Raw genomic sequence first — 27,163 nt, 5'->3', positions numbered from 1 at the left:
GGAGGAGGAGGGGGATGATGAGGAGGAGGGGGAGGAGGAGGAGGAGGATGGGGAGGAGGAGGGGGATGATGAGGAGGAGGGGGAGGAGGAGGAGGAGGATGATGGGGAGGAGGAGGGGGAGGAGGATGATGGGGAGGAGGAGGAGGAGGATGATGGGGAGGAGGAGGAGGAGGAGGAGGAGGAAGGGGGAGGGGGAGGAGGAGGAGGAGGAGGAGGGGGAGGAGGGGGAGGAGGAGGAGGAGGAGGGGGAGGAGGGGGAGGAGGGGGGAGGTGGCTGATTCCATGGTGCTGATGGTGATCGTGACGATCGTTTGGCACAAACTTCTCGTCTCGGCCGACGTGTCTCGGGGCCAAAAGTGAAAATCTATTTTCAAATGACGGCCTCCGACGGGGTGGGGGGTGGGGGGACTGGCCAGTGTGCAGCCGGTGAGGAAGATGTCGTCCCTACTTCAACAGGTTCTTTTTGATGTGCTCTACTTCCATCTGTAAAACAAACACACACACACAGTCAGCACATTCACAGATGTAATAACTTAACATTTACTGTTTTTTGGTCAATTTGATAATTAGCATTACTAAAGGATGTCTTGTAAATTAAAATTGAGTATTTAAATTGTTGAATAATCCATCCAGTATTTTTTTTCCATTTGTTTTGTCTGTAAAAGTCAGGTAATAGTGAAAAATCTTAAAAGTGTTTTATTTGTCCAACAGCAAATCCTCTTTTTTGAGAGGGTGGAACCAACAATCCTTTGGTATTTTGCTTAAAAAAATAACTGAAACAATTACAATCAATAAAAATAATTGTAGATAAAGTTATGCCAATAGTCATCTTGTCAACAACAGTTATGTTTACATTCAGTTTTGTGTATCCTGTAGATCTAACTACATGCATTTCCTTCCCGATAAAACATTTGAAAATATTATTTTTTTAAATTCATGTATTGTGTACATCAAAATTTTTTACTCGTCCCTGCTTATGTTGGTGCATCATCGCCACCGGTAGGTCAGCGGATGAGTGCGAAACAGGAACTTTTATTATAATCCAGCAAAAACATCTGGATTTATAAGTATGAATAACCAGAGGTGGGACGGACTCGTGTCATTAGATGAGATAAGAGAAAGAAGGTACAGTACCAACAAACAAATTATGATAATATCAGAACTTTTTCGGTCACTGCCAAGAAAAAGTGTCCTGCCCATTGATCTTGTAAATTGAGTTGTATTAAATATGGAATTCATATGTATATTATAAAACTTCTAATCTGTCCTTCACGAGTCTCACCTGTAAACTAACACGGATCTTCTTCTCCTCGTCCAGCGCGTTGGTCAGATGCTTCATCTCCTGCCTGAAATTCACACACACACACACACAAAACATGTCAGCATCTTGTCATGTACACACACACACACACACACACACACACACACACACACACACACACACACACACACACACACACACACACACACACACACACACACACACACACACACACACACACACACACACACACACACACACACACACACACACACACACACACACACACACCTGTGCTGGACCTTCAGCAGCTCCACGGAGGTCCTCAGGTCCCTCAGCTGGCTCCTGAGCTCCTCCACCGTCGGGGAGGTCAGCGGCGAGTGGCGGCGCTCGGGGGAGGGGCTCAGACCCGAGGAGGAAGACGGCGAGGCGGGGCGATGGGCGGAGTTCGGCGGGGTCAGGGTCGAGGGCTTGGCGGGCAGTGGTGCTTTACTGTCCGGTGCCTATCAGAAACAACAACAAGAGTGACTTTAACCATTTAGGAATATTCATATTAATCTTCTGCTCGAGTTGTAAAGCATCTAAACAACTTCTAGTCAGGTTAGGAATCTTTTATGATATATGACATGGGCAGAAACTGGAAAATCAGTGGTGTGGCGCCCTCTGCTGGACGAAAGGGTAAAAGGTGGAGATCGTACCGAGGCGGTGGGAAGTCCTTTCCTCAGGGAAACGTCCACGGATCGGGCAGGAACGGCGTCCGGCTCCTCCTTCGCTCGCTCCTTCTCCTTCCTGTCCTCCGCCGCGGGCGAGTCCAGGTCGATACTCGACAGGGAAGACTGCGAGATGGAAAACAGACGGAGAAATGAAGGCGCTGCTCCTATTATATCAGTTTCCTCCGCAGATGGAGGATCAATTTCTCTCAGCCGGTGAATAAAACTGCAGACTAGACAGAAGTTATGAATCAATAACCGTCTATTCACAACTTGAAAGAAACGACAGCTTGATAAAAATGAACAAAAAAAAATTTAAGGAAGCACAATCAGCTAGATACTTCAAGCTTCACCAAGATAGACAACTAACTCTTGTGATTTTTTTTTTTTTTGTGATTTTCCCACAATCGTCAATTAGTTGTGGATTGACTGGCTCAAACTTATCAAATGAAATGTTCTGCATCCTCACGAAAATTGAATTTCTACATTTTTTGGACTGTTAGTCTGACAGAGAATATAATGTGAACACGTCATCTTGGGCTCTGGAAGTTGTGACACACATTTCTTACTATTTTAGCGCATTTTATTGTACTCAAAAACAATAATGTATTAATAATGAATGTGAATATTCACGAGTAGCAGCCGAAACTTGTTTCAGTGTTTCGCATCTGTAAGTGGTTCCTCCATTAAATTAGAGCACAATACAACAGAATAGCTAGAAAACTTTTACCTTTCTAGGTCCATTTTATTTGACATATTTGTAAATTTGAAATTGTCATTGTGAATACATATTTGAAACACGCTCTAAATCAGCATGTAGGATGGAGACGTGACACGGCCACAAGAGCTCTCGTAAGAGTCCGGCCGACCGCTGACGCACTCACGGGTGTGATGATCTGCGAACGGGGCCGCCGGTCCGTGATTCGCGGCCGCGACACCGTCGGATGACTCAGTTTCTCCGTCGACAAAACCACCGCGTCCAGGTCCATGTCTGAAAACAAGCGGACACACAGCAGGTGACGTTTCGCACGCAAAAGACAGACAGAGCGCGCCGACTGCTACCGAGGCACCGGGTTGCTGAATCTCATTGGTCGGCGCTGCTGGCGATCGCACTCACCGGCGTCCTGTGACCTGTCAGGGGCGGAATCTGGCGGCGAAGCCCCGCCCTCAGACTTGGGGCTTTCACTCCTGGGCAGGTAAACCATACGACAACGTTAGACGTGGGGCGCTCAGGGTGTGTGTGGATGTTTTCTGAGTGTGAGTGTGTGTGTGTGTGTGCGCGAGTGTGTACTGACGCTAGAGGGGGGGGTCTCTCGGGACGCCGCGGGGGCAGGGAGGAAGAGGCGGAGCTTGTCTTTGGGGGGAGGGGTTTCTTGGGAAGGTGAGACGGGAGGGAGGGCTTGGGGATGTCTCCAACCTTCACCTCTTCACCTACACACCCATATATACACACACACACGCACACACACACGCACACACAAACAAAACACACACACATAAAAAAAAAAAACAGGTTTACAAGACGAATGAAACACGTAGAAGATAATGTGCGACGCACACACACACATTCAGAGCAAGGTGAGGTCAGGTGGAGGGAGGCCAGCGACGACGCCTCGAGCTGCAGGAGCAGAAATGAACTGAATTTGACCCAAGAGGACGAAAGCAGTTTGAGCAAATGTGTTAAATAGAAGAAGAAGAAAAAGGTCTGAGGTTGCTCCAGGCTAAAAGAACGAGAGAAGAAGAAGGAGGAGAGAAGCTGCGGAAATAAACCAGAGGCCTGAAGGGGAGTGAGTGGGCGAAAAGATTCTAATGGATTGAGATGATTTCAATTTTTTAATCAGTATAGTTTGTGGTTTTAGGAACATCCTCTCTACACAAACAGTAAAACCATTTAACTCACAGTCCAAGTGGGAATAGAAGGAAGCTGCTTCGTCAATCTGACAGATTTTACACTTCCTTCTAACCCGACTTCCTTTTCTTTGTTTGCTGAAACAGTGTTTTATCACCTCTTTCCTTTTTCTATATGAATTCAATTTATAAAAAAAAAAAGTATAAATGTATAAATTACCAAAAAGAAAAGCAGTTGCGTCGTGTGTCTATGTGGTATAATGAGTAAAACCAACCATTTGATTTTGCACATGCAGAAACGTCGGCGCCACTTCCTTTGTCAAGATGAAAACCGCAGTGCCCAGAGCTTCCTGGTGCACGACGCCACTTCTTCAATCAAAGCTTTATTCCGTTCGCTCGACAAGAGACCGTCAGAAAGTGATTTTTCTTCTGGGGGTTTTTTTTTTTTCCTTCTCCCCCAGTTCTTTCAACATCTCACTTTGCGACTTGAAAACAGCCCCGTCGCCCCTGTTTCGCTCTCCCTCCTTGTAAATGGACTGTATTTATGGACTGTATTTATATAGCTTGTGGAGTCCGGCGGACCTAAAGATGGATTATTATTAATATGGAAGCGTGTTAGTTGGTTATTTTGTCCATTGCCAGCGGAACGGATCAGAAGGAAGTCGGAAGCAGGCCGCGGCCGGCCGACTGCACACTGTACCTCGCTCCTGGTCTCTCTGGGGCAGATGCTCAGGCCGCTCGGGAGGAACCTTCTTCACCTCAGACCTTTTCTCTACAGGTCAGAGTTTGTTTGGGTTTTTACAAAGTTTGAGTTTTTCTTTTGATTTTATCTTCCTCACTTTTCTTCTCTCAGAACTTAAAAATACAAGAAGAAGAAGAAGAAGAAGAAAATGTCAGGTGTTACCTGTGGTGTGTTTGGATGAAGGTGCGCTGGGAGGAGGCGGTTTCTTTGGTCTCTGGAAACACACACACACGCACACACGCACACACACACAAGGACAGACAGACGCAGAAACATTTACAAAACGCTTCAGGAATCCGTCACGTCTCCGAGACTCTCCAGCCTCCGAACGTCACGGTAAACAGATATCACGTGTGTGTGTGTGTGTGTGTGTGTGTGTGTGTGTGTGTGTGTGTGTGTGTGTGTGTGTGTGTGTGTGTGTGTGTGTGTGTGTGTGTATGTGTGTGTGCGTCGAGGCGCCAACATTACCTCCTTCTCCACATCTAGCAGCTTCACAAAGTTGTCCGGGAAGACGCCCTGCCGCCCTCCGATCTCCCCCATCCACCAGCCTGCGTCCGCGCACTCCTGGACCGACAGACAGGTTTAAATGCTCGCAAAGTACATTAAGTGCGTGCCTGGATGCAAATTACGTTTTGTTTTATTTTTCCCTTCTTTCTGACCTGCACAAACAAATGCGACTAACCAAATGATGCAAACACCCAGGCCCCCGCGCGCGCGCGCGCGCGCGCACACACACACACACACACACACACACACACACACACACACACACACACACACACACACACACACACACACACACACACACACGCACACGCACACGCACACGCACACGCACACGCACACGCACACGCACACACACACGCACACGCACACGCTCACGCTCACACGCACACGCGCACGCGCACGCGCACACGCGCACGCACACGCACACGCACACACGCCTGATGAGTCGAGTCACAGACACAGACGTATTGACCTACCTTGGTGATGATGTTGATGACCTCCCCCTCTTTGAGCGACAGCTCGTCCTCATTCTGTCCTTCGTACGGGAAGAGAACCTTACACTGCTCCCGCCCTGGGAGCCAATCAGAGCAGAGACGACGTCAGACAAGGCCGTGGAGAGCGTGCGTTTTCAAATGAAATCACCGGTAAATTAAGTTTTTGTAAGAAAATCTTCCGATAAAAATAAATCAGAAGAAAAAGGTGTAGAAATGCTTGGAGATAAGTCGTACAACAGCTCGGCGGAAACATTGACTTCTACGTCGCTGCAGCAAGGTGAGAAGTTACACCACCGATTGTCAGTCAAGAATAATTTCAGCGGGCGTTAAATTTACTTTATTTAAAAAAAACAACACCAATTAATTAAACTACACAATGCTAATGTTGCAATTGCTAATATTTTTATTATATATATATAATTATAATGTTAATTTTGGATAATAGGTCAAATCTAATAAGAAAATTAACAAAAAATGGTGTATTCAGTTAGTTAGAGTGCAAAAGAAGACAGATAGAGAACTTGTCATTATGCTTGTCTTTAAATACTTTAAAGCTTCTATACAATTGTACATAACTTTTCTATATTAGCACTTTAGGATTGCTTTTTGAATGAAAAGTGCACTATAAATGAAATTTATTATTATTATTATTATTATTATTATTATATGATGAATTAAAAAAGAAAAATTGCTAAATCCTCCCTTATTGACAGCGCCAAGATCTAATAACATATATCTACCTTCATGGTGGTTATGTGTGCTTCAGCCAATCCACTCCATAATCTAATTCACATTATTCTTGGCAGAATCTGAATGTTTTCTCGTGTTCTGAGTTAGATTTTCCTCCCGACATTGTTCTCCCAACAATCTCGGATGTCGGGGCTTGTCACGAGCACCTGAATGCATCCGGGGGGGGGGTCCTAATATTGTGATAATATCCAACAATGCTCTATTAGAATTAAAGGAAGTGTTTTACCCAAAAGGCAGGAAGTGATGTACAAACTGAGGCATGTTGTGGAAAGGACAAGTAGAGGAGTGAATGTCAAACGCAAGGCTGGAGGTAGTTTCCAAGGGAACTATTCCAATTTATAATCTTGTACAAGTTTGTCATATCATACCTTCTTTATTTCATATTGTGCTTTTCTACAAGCAGCCTCATCTACGCAACAGTCTGGTGCGAACTTCCTACCTTTGGCTTTGCCGTCAGGTTCTGTCTTCATGGCTTCAGCGGCGACACTCGCTGCTTTCCCCTCGCTGACCTGCAGGACGGACAAGTGGAGGACAGCCGTGAGTTTCACACACGTTCAAACCAAACCTCGCCCTCGTACCTGCATATGCACTCAAACCTGCTGAGTGATATGATATATTGGTCCTCGTAAAATTGATACACTGGTGGAGTTTATCAATTGATGTCAATTATCAATGATTGTATTTATTCAGCGGGAAAACAGACACTTAGGTCACCATGGCAGAAATACACTAGAGGCAAAAACCAGCCGCGCAAAATCTGGCAAAATGGAACTAATTCCACAAATGAAATGATAAATAATTACCGATCATAGTTCCAAAAATAGCCTCACAAAAACAACTATTTAATGGAAACAACCACTTCTCCCCAGTGAACGGCAGAGTGTCCCTCCGCTCCGATCTCACCGGCCAATTAGAGAGGATGAGACCGGATTTAGCAGAAAAACCGAAGGAGCTGAGTTGATGATTAAGTGTGTGTGTGTGTGTGTGTGTAGGATGTAAAAGGAGCCGTTGTTTTCGGGCTGGAGTGGATCCCTCGACAGTGTTTGTGGAACCGGGGTGGCTCCTTCACAGGAGAGAGAGAGCGCACACACACACACACACACACACACACACACACACACACACACACACACACACACACACACACACACACACACACACACACACACACACACACACACACACACACACACACACACACACACACACACACACACACACACACACACACACACACACACACACACACACACACACACAGGGCCCGGTCTGTCCCGAACACACACATACAGCTCTGTTCTGTGACCCACATCGCCTGCCGTCACCAGCTTCTCTCCTCTTTCTACACCCCCCCCCCCTCCCCCCCTCCCTAATGAGACCCATGTGGTGCCACCAGCCCTGAGACATCACTACAGTATCACCGAGACGATCACATGCCGCCGAGTGAGCACCGTCGAATAAAAGATTCCATTGAGACCAAATGTGACACAAGCTCCTTTTAGGACACAATTTCACAGCTTCCTATTTTGGAAAGAGAAATGTCCCGTCCCCTCCCCGAAATGATTCTCTCTCAGGCTTGGGAGACACCTCCCCCTAATACCTCAAAGCTGCATTCGCTGCACCTCCTGCCGTTCCACCGCCGCGTCCCTGCAAAACCCAACTGTCAACTTGCACGCTCGCAAAAAAAGTGCGAGGGCAGGAAATTCAACCGGGGCGGGGGCGGGGGGGGGGGGGGGGGGGGGGGGGGCCCTACAACGTGTGAATTTGACATGAAACAGCGCAGTCATGTGCAATCAGTTGCCAGATAATGCGCACGGGGACCTGGTAACGTGTGCTGAGGAGTCTCCGTGGGCGGGTCTTCTCCGGCACCGAGCGAGGTCATCTCATCTACGGCAAGACGAAACAATCGTTGGGCAGAAGTCTCACGGACGCGGGGCGACGACGACATCACTCTAAGGGAGTGTTACTATGGAGATATAGCCAGGAGAGAGAGGGTTTGTTGGACGCCGTGCACTGACCACTGGTTGATCCGCGACACGGACAAGAAATCTCCTCGCTACATGTTGGGCTCTTGTGTTCAACACTTCTGCCTGAGACATCCAGCGTCTCCGTGGTTCCCGAGTCCTGTTTATCCATGATGAATAGCTGTTGTGCATCATCTCCATCTCCCCCACAGCTTCACCTCCTGCCAGCTTTCTTAATCAGCGTATTGAGTCTGCTGGCGTCGCCGGCTCCGACCAAACAACGATGATTAAACTGGTGCTCTAACGTTACCTTTCCTTCTTTTCTTTTCTTTTTTTTATTTCTGGAGTCATCTGACTTTATCTTGGTTCAGAGCGTGAAACTGAAGTACAGCAAACACATTATCGGTCACATAGATGCCTCTGTTCTCAGGAGGATATGGGTCAGGCTCCCAAAGTAGGGATTCTTTCCCTTTTCTTGAAACTTGAAACTGGTTTCCAGTTATAAAAGTCCTTCAGCCCAATATGACCTGAATAGGTCAATTGACCTGTAAGTGTGAAAAAATACAACTCCTGTTTATTCTTCACAGTCCATTTGTTTTCAGCATAAAAAAGTCCTGTATTTGCCAAGTTTAATAAACCCACAATAATCCCCTGGTTTTAGTAAAGGGGGCTCAAATACCGGGACTGTTTGATAGTATAAATATTTTCTTAAAGCCTCCATAACTAAAACCAGAGGGCGACTTGAGGAGGTTTTAGGAAGCGATGGGGACATCTCCTTCGCAGGGTTACCGACAGGAGAGTTATTAAATATTAAATATAAACTTTCCATTAATTAATACAGTGACCAAACGGTACTGGTGCACCAGAAGATCAATAACCTGCACAGAGGGGGCGAGGTATTGACCTTTTTTCTATTACACATTGGGAATCAGCCAATCCAATGGTCCAAGATCCAGGTTACACCAAAAAGGCTCGTGTTTCATACATTCATGAAGTTGTTCAGAACGTTTTGCCTTTGGGAGCCGCTACCTCCCTACGTCAAATGACAGGGCACACTTTGTTTTTCGACTGTAAAGTCAGACGGTATCGAGGCCGAGTGACTCTGACTCACCACAAAGACAAAGAGCTCTGGAGGAAAACACTGGACACTTCTCCTCCTGTTGGCGTGGAAACGCAAAGATGTCGCACACCGGCACAAAACACAACCCAAAGTGTTATTGTCAGCCGGCAAAATATATATAGTTGACGTGGCTTCCCGTGACTCAGCCTCCCCCCCCCCCCCCCCCCAGTCCCGGAAGGAGACCGTCACCTCCTCCGGAGTCTCATTAGGGAGCAGAGAGACTCGTCTCACCATGAAAGCAACAGAACAGCAGGACAGGCTGACAAACATCCTTCAGCACGCACGCACGCACACGCACGCACACACACACACACACACACGCGCACACACACACACACACACACACACACACACACACACACACACACACACACACACACACACACACACACACACACACACACACACACACACACACACACACACACACACACACACACACACACACACACACACACACACGTTCAAAAGCTGGTGCGCACAGCATTAAACGGTCAATTCACCAAAATTACGACAAAAGCCGGTCGAAAAATACACATTTCTGGTAAGAATAATTTCGATTTTACGCGCAGGACTTTTGCAATTTCTGCCTTCTTATCACACTCATTTCCTTATTCACTTTGTGATTTCAATGAGAAAAACTTGACTTCACCGAACGCACCAATTATTTCACGACCCTGAACGGCACCTCTCCCTCGTCGCCCACTCCGTAGCCAGAACTACACCTCGTCACGCCAAGCAGCCCACATCGAGCAGAAGAACAAATGCCAGCACACAGGAAGCAGGGACGTAAAAGTAAATCTAGCTGCCGAAGGGAAAACTTGACTTCAACTGAAGAAATGAGGGAGGAAGAGAATGAGAGAGAAGTTGACCCTACCGTCCTCTCGTCTGCCTTCAGTTAAAGTCAGACAGGCGTTGCTACATCAGCGCAGGCAGCTGGAGACAGTGTGTGTGTGTGTGTGTGTGTGTGAGAATATGTAAACGTCAGTGAAAAACTGTATAACCTCCCCTCCTCTCTCACTCCTTCTCTCTCTCTCTTTCTGCCCTGTGGAGCTCTCACTTCTGCTTTGCTCGTCTAATCCCTGCAGGATGTGTGTGTGTGTGTGTGTGAGTGTGAGTGTGAGTGTGAGTGTGTGTGTGTGTGTGTGTGTGTGTGTGTGAGTGTCTGTGTGTGAGTGTGTGTGTGTGTGTGTGTGAGTGTCTGTGTGTGAGTGTGAGTGTGTGTGTGTGTGTGTGTGAGTGTCTGTGTGTGAGTGTGTGTGTGTGTGTGTGTGAGTGTCTGTGTGTGTGTGTGTGTGTGTGTGTGTGTGTGTGTGTGTGTGTGTGTGTGTGAGTGTCTGTGTGTGAGTGTGAGTGTGTGTGTGTGTGTGTGTTAGTGTGTGTCAACATAAACCACTTCCTCCGCTGTGTAACCGAAACAGAGGAAGGGGAGGAGCCAAGACTCAGACGTCCTTCCGTCGCCACTCAGTCACTATGAAAGTAATTATAGCAGCAAGACATTTTATACATAGAAAGACGGGCCCTGCGCTGTGTGTTGATAAAATGCGGTCCGAACCCATCGCCGTTGGGACAATTTTGGTGTCATGACTTAGTTTTAGGGTCAAAGTTAAGGTAAAGAACACGGTTACAGGCAGGGCAATAAAAGATATCTTCTTCCTGGGGTGAACGAGCGTGTCCTTCAGGACGCACGCCCCAGAGGAGACCGCCCACTGTCAGTGCACGATAAGGGGCGAAGGCGACACCGCTGACGGACACCGCGGCCAGATTTCAGATGGACGGACTGGACGGACGGACAGAAGAAGAATGTCACGCTTTTCGTCATTGTAGCTGGGGGCTCAGGGACAAATGCCCCCGGACGAAGTGAGCGCCCGCCGCCGGAGTCTCTGCCCAACAAGCCGTTCTTTGACATCTTCATTTGGACATTTTGATACGGAGGCAAGGTCTGTGCTGAGCGAGCCAACGGGCGAGAAGCTGAAACCTCGACGATTGAGAGCAGATCATTGATACGACAAGACACCGAGCCAAGCCATTTGTGAACGTGGCGAGTTCGATGCGACGGGAGACACTTCTGCTCCAGCGCCTTTGGAACGAGCGAAAGTGGAGGATGAGCGTGGTTGAGCTCCAACCAGCTGCATCACTACCATCTGACGTCAGACACCTCATTGCCAAAGAGGAGCAGAGCCGTTATTGTGACATCTCAAACGATGTGATAAAAACTGAAATTGGCCCCTCGATTGGGAAAGAGGCAATAACAGCGCTCACAACTACAGTATGGGAAAAAACCAAAAAAACAAGCGCGCTCGCCACTCGCCTTGTCCGCCTCCGAGACGACGTCTATAGAGCGAGGTCTGAGCTTGATGGGCTGGTCCTTGAAGATGTCGCCAAAGCCAAACCCCCGGACCTACAGAGTGGATTAAAGAAAGCAAAACAGCTTTTGATAAATAGACAGAGCACGACCACATTCGTGTCTTTAAGGCCGTTGACGTTTGTCATCTAAGTGGATACGGCAAACGGCGGCAAACTCAGCTTTGAGTTGGACTCATGTTTCTCCTCACCTGGCAAACGTGAAACCTAATCATCTTTTTCTTTTTTTTTTAATGCCTGATTTTGGTCTCCTCCGGTCGCTGAGGGGAAATCAAAATCTGTCTCTTTAAACTGCCCAATATTCTCACGGGATCACGAGCGAGTCCGTGTCCGCGTCCGTGTCCGTGTCCGTGTCCGCATCCGTCCTTTGGGGGTTTTCGAGCGCGCGAGTAGACAATGTGCAGGATTTGTTGTTTCGGTGCGTGCGCAGAACACAGAGTGCACGAGGAGCACAAGTCTCAGGTGTGACACGTGCTGTAGGAGCATCTGTTCGTAACATCCGCCCTGCACGCGGCCACTTACCTTCTTGGGCTGGATTTCTCCCGACCCCGTTTCGGACCGACTGTCTCCTCCATCGCTCTCACTGCCTGGGCTGTCCTTACCTACACACACAATGTCAATTTAGTAGAATAAAAAAAAATGATTGATTCAAATCCCCCCCCCCCTCCCCCCCATGATTTGATTGGTTGAGACTCACTCGTGCGGCCGCTGCGGAGCTCCTCCTGCGAGGTGGGCGTGTCTGTGGCGGGCGCGTCGGACTCGGTCACGATCTCCTTGGTGAAATTGGAGGGAAACATTCCAGACTTCCCGTTGAGATGCCCCTCCCACCAGCCCTCCTCAACCTGAACACATACATAAATTTACATAGATATTGATACAGATGAATACACATGCATATGCACATGTGTGCAAGACAAACGCCCTCCGATCCCCAAAAACCCAAAGGTTTAGCGTTTGATTTGCCAGGAATTATTCCTTCTTATAAACAGAACAGTATGTAGATGATTGTAACAGGAATACAGCCCTGGAGCATTAAAACAAATGCACATAAATGGATAGTCAAATTCCAAAATGCATAAACAAAAATACAATTTTTTTTTTTCCAAACCAAAACATTAAATGTAAATAATATTATTCTTGCAACCGCATGTTTTACTCATATTTTCTTCATATGAGCCTGATTGACATTTGATTTTTGATTGTTTTCCCAAATTTGGTTTCTTTTTCAATTTAATTATTGAAGAATTATGACCAAGATAAAAAAATATATAACGTGTCAGTGCCCTCTAGTGGACAAGAGGTCAGGAGGCAAATAAGATGGGGAAAAAGGAAAAACATTGCGAGTGTAATCAGCCTTTCAGTACCTCTGCTATGATGTCGATGACGTCTCCTATTTTCAACTCCAGCTCATCTTCATGCTGAGGCACGTAGCTGAAAGCAGCTTTACACCTTCGCTTACGGATTTGCTCCCCTGCAACACACACACGCAAAAAAGAGCACTTACAAGATATATTTATGTGACATTATTAGCTCACGTCCATAATCCATGACTGACAGTGAGTGGGCAGGTGTCCCCTGACTTATTAGAAGCCCTCGTGGCGGAGCACGCTGATGACCATTGACCTTCCAACGAGGAGACAGTGTAACTAGCACTGGCCATTGGCCTTTGCAGTTGTCTCTCATCACCCCTCGACTCATTCCTCACCAGCTGGGCCCTCGAGATTTGACTGTGCTGTTCCCCTTTTGTCCACAAGGGGTCGCACGTCTTTATCTTTTTAAGGAGCCATATGTCAGTCGGTATATGTGACCACTCATGCAGGAATGTGCAGGGACGGATTGGGACACTCTCAGGAACTCACATTTAAAGAGTGTGTAGAATAATAGCCAATAATAAAAAAAAAAGATTAAATGGTTTATTCAATGTAATATGGCCGCGTTAAAGAGCCCCCGCCTCTCCAGCAGTGTGGTGGAGTGTCACGTGGTCGCTTTGCATCTCTGTAGTTGTTTTACAACTTTTACTGTTGCTCTGTGTCTGTTTGTGGCCATGTTGTGTCTTTTTCTAGTCATTTGGTGTCTCTTCATAGTCCTTTTGCATCTTTTTCTAGTTGTTCTGCGTCTTTTGGGGTCATTTTGTGACTTTTTGTAGCCCTTTGGTGTCTCCTACTGGTCGCTTTGTGTATTTGTGGTCAATTTGTGGTCATTCTGCGTCCCCTTATTGTACTTTTGCATCTTTTAGAGTTGTTTTGTGTCTTTTGGGGTCATTTTGTGTCTCTTTCTGGTCATTTCGCATATCCTTTTTTAGTCATCTTTTGTCTCTCTGTTGTCGGTTTGTGTCTCCTACACTTTGTTTCTCCGTGGTCATTGTTTCCCTTGTCCATGTGTGTCTGTCCATAGTCCTTTTGCATCTCTTTGTAGTCGCTTTGTATCCCTTTGCGGTCATTTAGTGTCTCTTCGTGATCATTCTGTGTCTATTTGTGGTCATTTAACCTCTTTCTTCTCTAGTTGCCTTGTGTCTCCCATTCATCAGATTGCGTCTCTTTGTTTGTCTGCTCCGACAGGAAATGTCAGCAGTCCCTCGTCCCATGACTCCCCTCTGACCCCTCCCCTGAGCATGTGTGAATAGTGAGCGTGTGTACGTATCCACGTTTGCAGTCGGACGTTGGGCGAGGAATGCTTGACCCAGATCCCCTCCAGACACTAATAGGATCTATGTTTTGAGCCTGACGACTCAAAGCCGCCTATGACCACCGCCGCCACTTATGAATGTATGCGTCTGTGTGTAAGTCGAGGCGAGTACCTTTCCTTCCGGGCCGTGCGCTGGGGTCGGACACGGGGCTGGCCCTGCCGTTTGATAGGTCAGACCTGATCATGCTGGCCTGTCCTGCATCCCTCTTCGCGTCTTTCTTTATCTCCTACAGAGAGAGAGAAAGAGAGAGAGAGAGAGGCCAAGGAGGTGATTAGATGAGGAGGAAGAGGCGTAGAGGAAGGAAGGTGAGGAGTTTGAGGTTAGAGAGACAATAATAATGATGATAATAATACAATGATGGAGAATTACAGGGATATTAGGTAATGAGACAACGTCACAGCTGCAAAACATTTCAGAGTAAAAGTAATATAATTCAATTAAAGTCTTTCAGAGTAGTTCTCAATAATCAAAGAATGACTGCACCTCAGTGATTACAGACGACACAGAGGATCATAAACAACTTTGCGATTGGTCAGCAAAAGTGATGACGAGCCTTCGACGACATCAGTGACGGTGGCGTGTCGCTAACAAGGAGGAAAGTATAAACTCGTGCCGCATCTCCGTGCAACATAATTGGGCAGATGTGACTGATCCACGTGGCTGAGGACATTCTTTCATTAACTAGGGTGTTATTACTATACTGGTAAATATAATATTAGCACAGAAGAATGGGTGAGGAGCTGCAGTGGATGTCAGCAGCCCAGGCGACCCTCGCCGCTGACCTGCAGACAAACAAGCTCACAAACACCGAACCGCCGCTGCGGCGGCCGCGGCTCCGTTTCCGCTCACTGACCCCCCCCCGTCCCCCCGTGACATTCACTCACATGAAAGAATCACAAGACAGCATGCGAAAGTGATCAAGAGAACCGGAGAGGGGGCGGGCGACACACGCCGAGCGACCGGGCAAAATCAACAAACAGGCGACACAACGCGGGGAGACACGCAGACATTCAGTCGCAGAAGAAGAAGAAAGAAAAAAAAAAAAAAAAGGGGAAACGACGGGTTCACGTCCCACCACCACATTCATCATGACATTGTTTCATAAGCTCTGGCCTGTGGCGAGCGCAGCTCAGCGAGGCAGACGGGCCTGGGTACGCTGACTCACAGAAGCTCACACGCTCTCACTCACACACACACACACACACACACACACACACACACACACACACACACACACACACACACACACACACACACACACACACACACACACACACACACACACACACACACACACACACACACACACACACACACACACACACACACACACACACACACACGGCGTGTGGCGTGAAAGACCTAATGAGCCGCGGAGATCCGAAAGATATCAACAAGACGAGACGTTGAAGCACATTTGAGGCCGAGAGCCATTTTAGGAACTGGACTTAAGTTTGATTTTTATACAAACCAGCCCGAAGAGCAAAGATTCACGCACGCGCACGCAGTCGTTGAGAGGCCAATTAAAATCTGACATGGGGTATGAGCAGTCCACCGCCGACAGGGAGGGGCAGACTGAAAACCAAGGGGCCGAACAGAGGCTGTCCACTAAATCGACACGTCCGACCACTTTGGCATCAACGGAGACGAAACAAAGAAAATTTTTCAGCTGACGATCCCGACAATAACTGTATGCTTCAACCCATTCTGATGTGGGGGGGTGACGAGTCTCTAACACAGAGGATATTGATTTGAACCATAGACTGCATGTAAAGATGGACGACATGACAGCTCGCCAAAAGTGGAGCCAAAACATCTGGATCGCCACCCGGTGGCTGGCTGCGGTATAGGCCATAAACCCCCCCGCCCCCTCCACGTCATCAGATGGGACATGGACCAAACTGAAAACTCAAAGATGATGTCCAAAAAAAAAAAAGATTTGGGTAGTTCTTATCACACCGATGTATGTTCAAGCATTCGTGTTTTTCTAATAAGTTTGGTTCCGGTTAGTTGTTCGATGCTATAAAAATGGGGTGAAATGTCACGGTCGACAGCTGAGACTGACTCATGATTGGTCGAGTCTGCGTATAGGCGGGACTTCCATACCACGACACCTCTCCATGATCGCTGCTGATCTGGACTCTAAGTGACATCACCAGCGCAAGATGGCGGCATCCCAGTATCCGATATTGTTTGGATTCATTTCTGTACAACGTGAGGCAGTTGAGAGGTCTATGATTTGATCTACATGGCAACAAAAAAAAAATGCACGAGCTCCCGTCGTAACGTCTCCTGCGGTGTTGTAAATTGATCTGCTGCAACCGATCTGTCCCAATCACCTTAGGGGTCACGTGGGGACAAAGGAAACCAGAGAGGCTGACGATATGTTTCTCTTTTTAATCTTTTGTAACAATTATGGCGAAAAATACGCTGTTTCTTATCGTTTTTAGGATTAATTTGATTTTCTGGCAAATTGATTTCTCATCTTGCGACCCCCCGCTAGTGGTAAACCACTATCTGTTCCCTGGGACTCATTTTATCTCATAATCTACTCACGTCTCGGGCCCCTAAAGCCAAAACGATGAGCTGAAATATGCTAAAATGCTGCGCGGGGCCGAGGGGAGCTGCAGAGCTGGGTAATAACTCTCCGCGACTCCGTCAATACATCTTCCCCGGCCCACCGAGGGGTCACCTTACCCCGGCGGCCGCCGTTCGCAGTTTGTTAAGTAGGCTAATGCAGTGTCGATTGTGAAACACAGGAAAACACACATCGATTCTGCAGTCACAGTGCAGAAGATGGAAAAAAAACACCTTTTCACCACTTTTCACTTGGAGACTCTACACGACGCAAAAAAAACCCCCAACAGCCAGCATCCGTTAGCCCAGAGCGTTTTATGAGCAAAGGCCGTGTTTACTGGCTGCTTTGGCTTTTTCTTGCCTTAATGAATTCCAGAGGAAACGTAAAAACTCCCATCTGTGATCGACTAGGGCTGCTCGTTTGAGTAATGAATATATTTGTGTTCGCCACCGCACACTGACGGCTGTGTGGCTTCTTGCAAACGCAGGATCCAACTGCACTGCCGCTCTCGTGGGCCCTTTGTTACGACTTGGGCCGCGCTCACGCTCGACTGCAATTCCTCCTGTGGGGTTACGGAGGTAGACCAGAGCTAAAGGAAGCCCGGCTGAAACCAGGGGAGGAAGACGGCGTGATTCATCATATCTGAACAGGAAACACCTGCGTAGTGTACACGACGCGGCGTGTGTGTGTGTGTGTGTGTGTGTGTGTGTGTGTGTGCGCGTCTGGAATGTGGTTTACACTGCACCGCCGCTCTCGCCCGACCTCTGACCTTTTTGACTCCTCTCTCCGAAAAATCACAGATCGTGCAAAACAATGCGCTTGTGTTGCGGCAGAGAAAACATGAAACTGTAACTCATGGAAACAAGAGGCAGAGGGAAAGTGAGAGCGATTATATAGAGAGAGAGAGAGAGAGAGAGAGAGAGAGAAAAAGTACATTGTTTTGCAATGCAAAGGAAAAGTATCTTTTCCCCCTCTTTAACACAAACGTCATCCTTTATCGAGCAACGTCACTCACTGGTCCAGCTGACATGTCTACATCAGCTGTTCCTACTTAAAAACACTTCCCCAGAGGGCATGTTATAACCTCTTATTACACCCGCGACACGTTAGTGAAGTAGTGTCTGTGTAGGTTGGCGGTGTATTGATTTTTTTTAAATAACATTCGTCAAAGGTCAAGTTTACAGCATGGAATCAAATATTGTGGAATATGCCAACGCATGGGGAACACCTCCGTTGACAGCAGATACACATACAATCGGAAGGTTCTTGAAATCGACTACAGATTGCATAATCAAATTGTTAGGCTGCACGTGATATTCGGTGATAACCAGCAACTTGACTCGCGGTGATAGGGGGAAGGCCGAGTGCATTTCTCGTCGTACAAACGGAATGATGGAGCTGTTGGCGGGCAACCATCATCATCATCATCATCATCATCCTCCTCCTCCTCCTCCTCCTCCTCACCACCCACCACCGCATTAAGGGGAAGAAAAAGTCAACTTCAGCGTCGCTCTTGGCTAAATTCAAACAACCGACGTCCGCGGTGACTTTAAAAAAAAAAAAAAAAAAAAAACGACCGGCGGCAAACTTCAGCTCTTCCTATTGCACCATGAAGAATAATGTTGACCTTGACCGCCAGAGCATTAAATGTCAATCTAATAGGCATGTGAAGCTGATTCGCAATACCTGCCTGTCTAATTCACCGAGGTCGGATGACGGCCGCAGCTCCCACAAACAGGATATCCTCCACCTCCGCGGGAACATGGGTCAGTAGGGACTCATGAAGAATACAGTCGCGTCTAATCGCTTCTTTGGGAAAAGCAAAGAAAGGGTCAAATGACAGTATTGTCTAGGGCTGTCATTGTGTCAGCGTCATTTCTGAGCCGAGTCTCTACGGGTGTTTGTAGTTTTTTATCATATCTCACAGCAAAATGAATACTGATTTTAAACTCGGGCTTAAGAGATTGTGATATGAGCTATTTTCCTCACATTCCTTTGTCAAATCAGTTCATATAGAAAGTATTAACATGTCGAATAATAATGACAATAATCGGTTAATTGCAGCTTTGATGTTGTCAATGGTCTTAGGTTGATGGAAGGGACAGGGCAGCCATACCCAGGTCCCTGTTTGGGGTAAACAGTCGTAGATATCAGCCGATTGCATTTTAACTATTATCGTGACAGAATTTGCTATATTGTTAGATTAAAAAGATGTGTCAAATGGCTCTGGTAAAAGCATGTCTGATATCATCTCTGGGACATTGGTTTTGCTTTGCCAAATGTCCCGACAGATATATATATATATATATTTTTTTTTTACAAACAATGCTCAGAATCTGTCAGAGCCTCTTTCTTTGTGACAATGTTCATTCACTGACCCCAACCCTAACATCGAGGGGGGGTTGCTTGCATACCATCACTTCCTGTTGCCCTTTTAACTTGTCCTCACCCCCAACACACACACACACACACACACACACACACACACACACACACACACACACACACACACACACACACACACACACACACACACACACACACACACACACACACACACACACACACACACACACACACACACACTTGTGACAGACCAGTCTGGTATCACTGCGATTCTCAGCCTCAGTCTGTCTCTGTCTCTGTCTCTCTCTCACACACACACACACACACACACACACGCCCATTGTCTGCCTGACAGACAGCGAACGAGCGCCGTGACATTCAGTTTGCAGAAACAGTCGCACTTCTGCAGTAGCGCTGTCGAAAAATGGTCTCGCCGGCCTCCTGAAAACATTTTCAACTTCCCCTTGTGTCACGCACCGCTGAGTACGATTCACCGGCGTGAAGACAGTTTACAGATCGGCGTGACAAAGCAACCGCTGATGTGGCACGCGCATGAACCCTCTCGCGCGTCTATAGATGATTTACGTCCTGGACTGGTTTGCGCCAGCTACTTGTCATCCATTACTGCAGCTGCCTTCGGACGTCTGACACGGACGACATCCTGCTCGCGTTTCATCATACATATGTGAACGGCAAAAGCTTTTCATTAACATGACACTAATATTTGACAGCACTGTTCCTCTTGAAACTGCTGTAAAAGCAAAAGAAAGACAAGGCATGTTTTGATTACCACTAAAGAAAACTGACTTCATCATCATTGAGATTGCTTTTAGCAATGAAAAGTGCTCTATAAATGAAATGCATTATCATTATTATCATTATTATCTATTCCTAACTGCAGAGTCAGTCAATGTGTGGTTTCTCTCACACTAACCTCATCTTAAACCAAAACACATCCCAACCACAAACTCAACCTAATCCCTTTAATCTCATGCAATCTTAATTTTCAACTTTATCTCGCCTCACAGAGGAGGAGTTCAAAACATGCACGTGGTGCAAGAAAAAGAAAAGAAACCCCCCCCCCCCACAAACCACACTACAGGCACACGACGGGAGCGGAGTGTGTTCTCCGCTGCCTGAGGGGTGATGAAGTGTGCAACAGACTGAGAATGTGGAGGGAGAATGAGAATGAGAATGAGGAGGAGGAGGAGGAGGTGGTGGTGGTGGGTTAGTGTCTGTGATTACTCACCCTGACAAAGTTGTCCGGGAACAGCCCCCTGCGTCCGCCCAGCTCTCCCTCCCACCATCCTCCATCGTCCCGCCGTATGCTCACGATGATGTCACCCACCGTCAGGCTCAACTCATCGTCCTGCTGAGCCTCGTAGTCGAACTCCACCACGGCCTCCACTGCGACGCACAGAGGGGACGGCAAAAAGGGATTAGTGCGTGACAACGGTGAATCGGTGCAGAGGTGTTGGCTTTTTTTTATTATCACATTCCACCGATTCCCTATCGGGGGGGCAAGTGAACGGCTGACTTCGACATCAGAACACTGTTTACTTTGGCCCCCGCAACACCGCAGCAATAAAGTAAACGGTATTTCCTTTTATCCTCGGTGCAGCTCTTGTTCTGCTGAGTGTTTCATTTCCTTGAATAAAAGCCAGTATTCAAAAAAAAAAAAAGGGGGGGGGGGGTGACTCTCAAGATATGCACAAATATAGGCTGGAAAAAAATCTTGAGGGGGAAGTGGAATTACCTTTACTGTCATACAGCGCAAATGGTGAAATTCAGCATAATGATGCATTTCCGCCGCCCTACTTCCATCGACGCGGCGACAAAGTCGCCGCTCCGCTGCTCTGGGACTCGGCATCAATAATTCAAGCGGTGCCAACTGGAGTTTTCCTGGGAGCAAATTAAAGTCCTGTTTACATCCAGCGCTTCGTATCACAACTCACTGTGAGCATCCTTGGGGTAAAAAAAACCCAAAAAAACAACGCATTCAATGCATTCCCTGCTTTCACAGCATCGGTTGTTCCGTCAAGAGACGAGGCCCTCTAGTGGCCAGAGTCGTTATGACCCTCGCAGAGGACGAGTCGCAAAACTGACGGTCAGCGTTAGTTCCTTTTTGCTTCTCAGCTCGACCACGATTGTTTTGTTTGCAAACCTCTCGTCACCGTGATGCCGTCGCCTCCCTAATCTGCGGCGTATTTTGAAAATTCCAATGGAAATCATTCCGATTGAAGATTTCCAGTCAAATTCTCGTAGTTAACATGAACTGAGGATTTAACCGTAACAGCCATCTTATCTCTTGACGTTTGTATTAAAGTAAAATCTCTGCAGAGGAAGAGCTTGGCCTTGCATGCGCAAGGAGGCTCCAACCTGTGACGGACAAATTAAGTAAAAGGGAACGTGATTAGAGTAAAAAAACTCAAAATGAAAAACTCAAAATACTACTAGCAATGTGAGCAAACCTAAAAAATGACTACATACTGTAACTGTACATCGTTTCAGACCTGTAGATTTCAAGAAATTCAGACCGGACTCATCGTGTCAACTTCCACCCGGAGGTTTATTGTGAAATATCTGTGCAGGAAGTGTTGGGATTGGCCGAACGGCAGCTTGACACCCTTCAAAACAATGGCAAAGTGGAAGCACATGCTGTGGAATTCAGTGGATGAATGAAAAACTGTGTTTCTGTTTAAAAAAAAACAACAAAAAAAAACTTGTGCAGCAGACTCGTGAGGATTATACAAGACTGTGATGTGGTGGAGCTAGAGTCAGTGCTGCTGTGTGTCGCCTTCGCACACACACAGCAGGTGAACGTGGACGAGGTTGAGGGGGCAGCGTCAGCGAATGAAAGCATAGGCAGATTAGAAAACAGGACATGTCTAATTCAAATAGAAGCCTTGAAGCGATATATGACACATGCACATTAAAAAAAATGTTTCCCTCAGTCTAAACCACACACACACACACACACACACACACACACACACACACACACACACACACACACACACACACACACACACACACACACACACACACACACACACACACACACACACACACACACACACACACACACACACACACACACACACACGATCATATTGGTCATCAAGGCCCGAGGGGGGGGGGGTTTTCGGGGATGGCGTAACCATGGGAACATCGGTACAAAGGGGTAGCTATGACTCAGACACACACACACACATCCTCCGCCTCAAAGCGAACGTAGAAAATGCACAAAAGTCACTTTTCTCTCTACGCAGCAGTGCGACAAGCGGCGAACACCCACAATGACGACTTCAGAAAGCGGCCGTGTTCAAATGTGCAAGGTCAGGGTGTTGCTGACAGTTTTGCAGGTGCGTCACGCGGGAAGCTGGAAGACTTCTCTCAGAACACCCGCGTTCAACGACGCAGATATGACGGAGAGAGGGCCCATGTTCGCCTGCTGCTCAGGTGGCGGGGGGGGGAGGCCACACACACACACACACACACACACACACACACACACACACACACACACACACACACACACACACACACACACACACACACACACACACACACACACACACACACACACACACACACACACACACACACACACACACACACACACACACACACAGTCTTGCTTTCTACGCTCTCAGCTGTGATGCATGTGGGAAGGGGAAGGGGAAGTGGCAGATGCCATGAGAGTGGAAGTGTGGTGGGTTTGCTCAGGAAGGGGAAGTGCGTTCTGTGAATTGGTAGCTTGCGGCGGCTCTCTCGCCGACCGCAGGGCAGTACAGTAGGTCGACTGGAGTGGCGGAACGTACTGAACTTCTGCACCTGTGCAGTTTTTGACCAGACCGCTGCAGCTACAGTTTCTCAATACTTCTAAAAATTTGAGACGAGAAAACGTCATGCAAAAATATTTACCACCTGTTTTGAGCAAACCTGACCAAGCTTGTTGTACAAAGCTGCGACGATAAGTCGCTTAATATAGAAGTTCTTCATTATCCAAGGTGAAAATACCAACTTAAAGGTCACGGCTACTTAAATGTGCAGGATCGATTTCTTCACTTTGTCTTCCGTGATGGTAAAAAATATATATTTGGCCTGTTGGGTAATGTTTTTTTTTCACTATTTCTTAACATTTTACAATCAGTTGATCAATAAGGGAAGTACATTTTTAGCGGAATTAAAGGTTGAATTAGCGTTGGATGAACCTCAAAAGCGCTCGTCGTGTGACGTGCAACACAGAAAAACTCCCGCTCAAGTGGTCAAGCAAGTAACAGGCACTCCCACTCGAACAGGAACCGAGACGAGCCGAGCCTCTGAACAGCTGCACTCGGTTTAGATAAGGGGAAACCACGCACGCACACACGCACACGCTGACATTTCACTGGTTTGCAGCGAACCCGTGTTGAGTCGTATGTGTCAGTGCTGCTGTCGATGGCGACGATGAGGCGACGGCGATGACGTCGGGAGCAGCTGCGTGTCTCTGTCTGTAAAACATCCTCGCTGGACTGCGGCCCACTGGGAGTCGAACGCCACCCACTCACAACCGTGGATCAGATCACAGACTTCGGCAAAAATTCTCCCACGTTGAAAAGGAAAATCCCGACTCGCCTCTCGCTCACATATTGTCATTTTTTTCTTTTACTTCTAACGCGCGGCGCTCCCATATTTTTTTTTTGTTTTTGTCGTTGCTGCAGGAAGCCTTTTGACAACCTTCCAATAAGGACTCTGTGCGTTGTCGTCTTTGAGTTTTCTTCCAGCGCAGGTGGAGCCTCCCTTACTCTCTCCTCTGTTGAGACCGTGACGGCGAGAGGGAAGCCGAGCTCTTTTAACGCGTTTCCACTGTTCTACAAAAGCGGTACGTCTTGAAGTAAACCCCTTTGTCTCTCAGTTCTGAGGCACTGGAGGGTGGCAGTTATAGATCTCTGACATTGTTTTATCCTCCTTGAAGAAAGAAAAAAAAAAGCAACGGAAGCATTAGAGAAATCCACCTGCTGCAGGTTGCAGGACATGAACCTGCAGGTTGCAATGTGCATCACCAGAAGCTGCTCACAGTGCAGCCTTGCAAGGCCACGTTAATATATACTGACATTCAAAAGGGCTTCGCTGTCTTTAAATGAAAGTTTCCTGTATTTAATGTCTTGCACAGCATCCACATACACTCAGGGGTCACGTTATTATAAGTTGTGCAACCTATTACAATTCAATGCAACTCTTCTGCACTTAAAGCGGAAATAAGACAACTTTTTGGTCATAACTTGTCATTATGATGTTAAGTCTGATCGCGCGGCGTAACGGTGATTACAAAAACGACACTGCGCGCGCGGTCCTATGAGCCTCGATTGCACCACGGGCGCGGTTCTCGCGGAAAAATGACGCCTCGATTTGCGGCATTGGCGTTCTCCCGCTATCTGTCCCCAGTGGTGGACGGTTGAACCGCCGAATTGACAGGAACAAGCCAAACTCGCAAGACAGAAAGAACCTCGTTGACAGGGGAACGAAAGAAGGCGAAGAAGATGAGCGATAGAAAAAAGAGATGTAACACGAGGGAACCCATGACGGACATTCACTCCGTGGAGAGAAGCTCCGGGACTCGAGAGGCTTCAAAAATGACATGCAGTTTGTTTCCTTTCTACTAGATCACCAAGTAACACACCAGCTACTTATTAATACTACCAAGACGCTTCCCTCCAGGTTATTCCTCCAAATTGGTAAGTAGTAGGAGCTTCGGTGTACAAACGTCTTACTTCTCACAACTGTTATCAACTTCCTCAGGAGCTCTGAGGAAAAGTACCTGCGTCCTTACCGGCGTCTCGCTATGATGCCGCGTCTTTTACGCCAGCGACCAAACAGTCATCCCGCTCGGAACCACTAGGGGGCACGAACGTTGTCTGTGGCCTCCTTAAATGATGCCAATTATCAATTCCCGATATAAAGCCGTCAGCAGTTAACATAGTAAGACGTCACCTTTAACTAATGGAGGTCGTAGTTAAAGGTGACGTCTTACGATGTTAACTACTGGAGGTCGTAGTTAAAGGTGACGTCTTACGATGTTAACTACTGGAGGTCGTAGTTAAAGGTGACGTCTTACGATGTTAACTACTGGAGGTCGTAGTTAAAGGTGACGTCTTACTATGTTAACTACTGGAGGTCGTAGTTAAAGGCGACGTCTTACTATGTTAACTACTGAGGTCGTAGTTAAAGGCGACGTCTTACTATGTTAACTACTGAGGTCGTAGTTAAAGGCGACGTCTTACTATGTTAACTACTATGTTAACTACTGAGTCAGCACCTAAAAAACATCCCATAGACAAACATCCAATTCTCATTTAGAATTAGCGATATTACACAGGTAAAGATCCGATACAAAGGAAACTGGGCATTTACACATCTGCTCTGCATGTACGACTGATCCGGCCCACTCGGGGGTTTTAGACGCCCTCATAACGTACAAACAATTTTTGCGATCCATCCAACCACCTCCGCCTGCACACATCTGGGGCATCTGGGGCTTTTGGGGGCCCCCACAATGATCTGGGGCCCATGTGGTATAGGTGCCTGCTCTTCACTATTGGCCTGAGTGTTTTCCCCCTGAGGTTAACCGAGCATTATGTTGTTTACATGCAGCCAGAGACCGAGAAGCAATAAGACGCTGGAGAACACTTTGAACCGTGGCTGCACCTAATGGCAATCTACGATATCGATCAACGAACCCAATCATTCGCTTCGCAAGGTCTCCAAGTCGACGGTTGCAAAAAGTTGCGCGAGCAGAGGAAAAAAAGGGGAAGTATCACCCGGAGTCATGTGAACTCTCCAGCAAGATTCGAATATGCACCAAAGTTAACGGATGAGTCGCGCGTCAAGAGCTGCGGTCGGTTCCCTCGCGTGCGGTGCGGGGCGGGTGGGGGGGGGGGGGGGGGGATGACGCGGAGAGGCAAATGTCACACATCAGGCCCTGCGTGGTTTTTTTATCCACCGGGAGACCGGGGAGCTGCTGGAGACAGAGTCGAGCGCCGCGCAACGCAACGCAGGCACACACACACACAGAGAGAGAGAGAGAGAGAGAGAGAGAGAGAATGTAAACGTGTCAACATCTGCAACTCATCAATGTGATCCGCTGCCTATTTTCTTTTTTTTTTCCTTCTTCTCCTGAAATCGCGCCCGTGCGCACGCTTGCGCACACAAACACCCACGCGCAAGCTTTTTTTCTATTCATGACCACGGCGATGGAAGCGTGCAGAAATGTGCGCTCGCTTCCAAACAGCTTGGCTGTGTCTGGCTTGGAAGCGACGTCAGGGGAGGCGAGGTGAGGTGGGGAGGAGAGAGGAGAGACCGGGGAGGAAGGAGAGAGAGAGAGAGAGAGAGAGAGAGGCTGAACCCCAGCGCGCATCTGGACCGGGCGTTTTGTTCGCGCGCATCCAGATGCGCAAAAGGCGCAGGGGGGGAGGAAGGCTATTTTTGGACACCCTACAAATCAGAAAGAAAAAGCAAAGCGTCTCACCCATTTATGTCTCCCGGTGTGCGGTGGGGGTGCTCCCGCAGGCTGGTCAGTAAGAGGAGGGGTGGGGGGGGAGAGGAGGCGGTTGGTTTCAGGTACAGAGGGGAGGTTTTGTGCCGGACCGAGCCCGCAGCCTCCTGCTCGCACTATACTGAATCCGCTACAGCGGCGCTGAAACGGGAGGAGCATCAGACGAAACCATATTCCTTCCTCTTTTTCTCTCTCTCTCTGTCTGTGTGTGTGTCTCCTATGACACGACAGAGGAGGAGGCAGAGCGAGTGGCCGG

General features: G+C 47.6%; 1 protein-coding gene across 3 annotated transcripts; it reads right to left on the bottom strand.

Annotated features, from left to right (window-relative positions):
- Window positions 1-222: 222 nt before the first annotated feature.
- sh3kbp1 (SH3-domain kinase binding protein 1) lies at window positions 223-27,044 on the bottom strand. 3 transcript variants are annotated; one of them, XM_035618927.2, is made up of 19 exons: window positions 26,881-27,038; window positions 20,620-20,777; window positions 14,558-14,672; window positions 13,125-13,231; window positions 12,458-12,602; window positions 12,283-12,362; window positions 11,708-11,797; window positions 6,752-6,821; window positions 5,545-5,639; window positions 5,030-5,125; window positions 4,724-4,775; window positions 4,520-4,591; window positions 3,267-3,402; window positions 3,089-3,159; window positions 2,856-2,962; window positions 1,960-2,097; window positions 1,553-1,764; window positions 1,283-1,346; window positions 224-483 (listed from the first exon to the last, which is right to left on the bottom strand). In XM_035618927.2, the coding sequence occupies exons 1-19, from the start codon at window positions 26,882-26,884 to the stop codon at window positions 445-447; spliced, it is 1,851 nt and encodes a 616-aa protein (XP_035474820.2). In that variant the 5' UTR covers window positions 26,885-27,038; the 3' UTR covers window positions 224-444. The 3 variants fall into 3 exon arrangements, with proteins under 3 accessions (XP_035474821.2, XP_035474820.2, XP_035474822.2); XM_035618928.2 differs by lacking the exon at window positions 4,520-4,591 and having other exon boundaries at window positions 223-483; window positions 26,881-27,044; XM_035618929.2 differs by lacking the exon at window positions 11,708-11,797.
- Window positions 27,045-27,163: the final 119 nt, after the last annotated feature.

Source organism: Scophthalmus maximus, chromosome 21, assembly GCF_022379125.1.
Source record: "Scophthalmus maximus strain ysfricsl-2021 chromosome 21, ASM2237912v1, whole genome shotgun sequence".
Lineage (NCBI taxonomy): Eukaryota > Metazoa > Chordata > Actinopteri > Pleuronectiformes > Scophthalmidae > Scophthalmus > Scophthalmus maximus.
This window is presented reverse-complemented; position numbering and strand designations above follow the sequence as displayed.

Bases quoted from the DNA above. Each gene is read 5' to 3' on its own strand.
- sh3kbp1 (XM_035618927.2), bottom strand. The intron at 12,603-13,124 runs GTACTGAAAGGC...GTATGTGTTCAG, and splicing joins TCATCGACATCATAGCAGAG to GTTGAGGAGGGCTGGTGGGA. The intron at 4,776-5,029 runs GTAATGTTGGCG...GTGTGTTTCCAG, and splicing joins TGCTAGATGTGGAGAAGGAG to AGACCAAAGAAACCGCCTCC.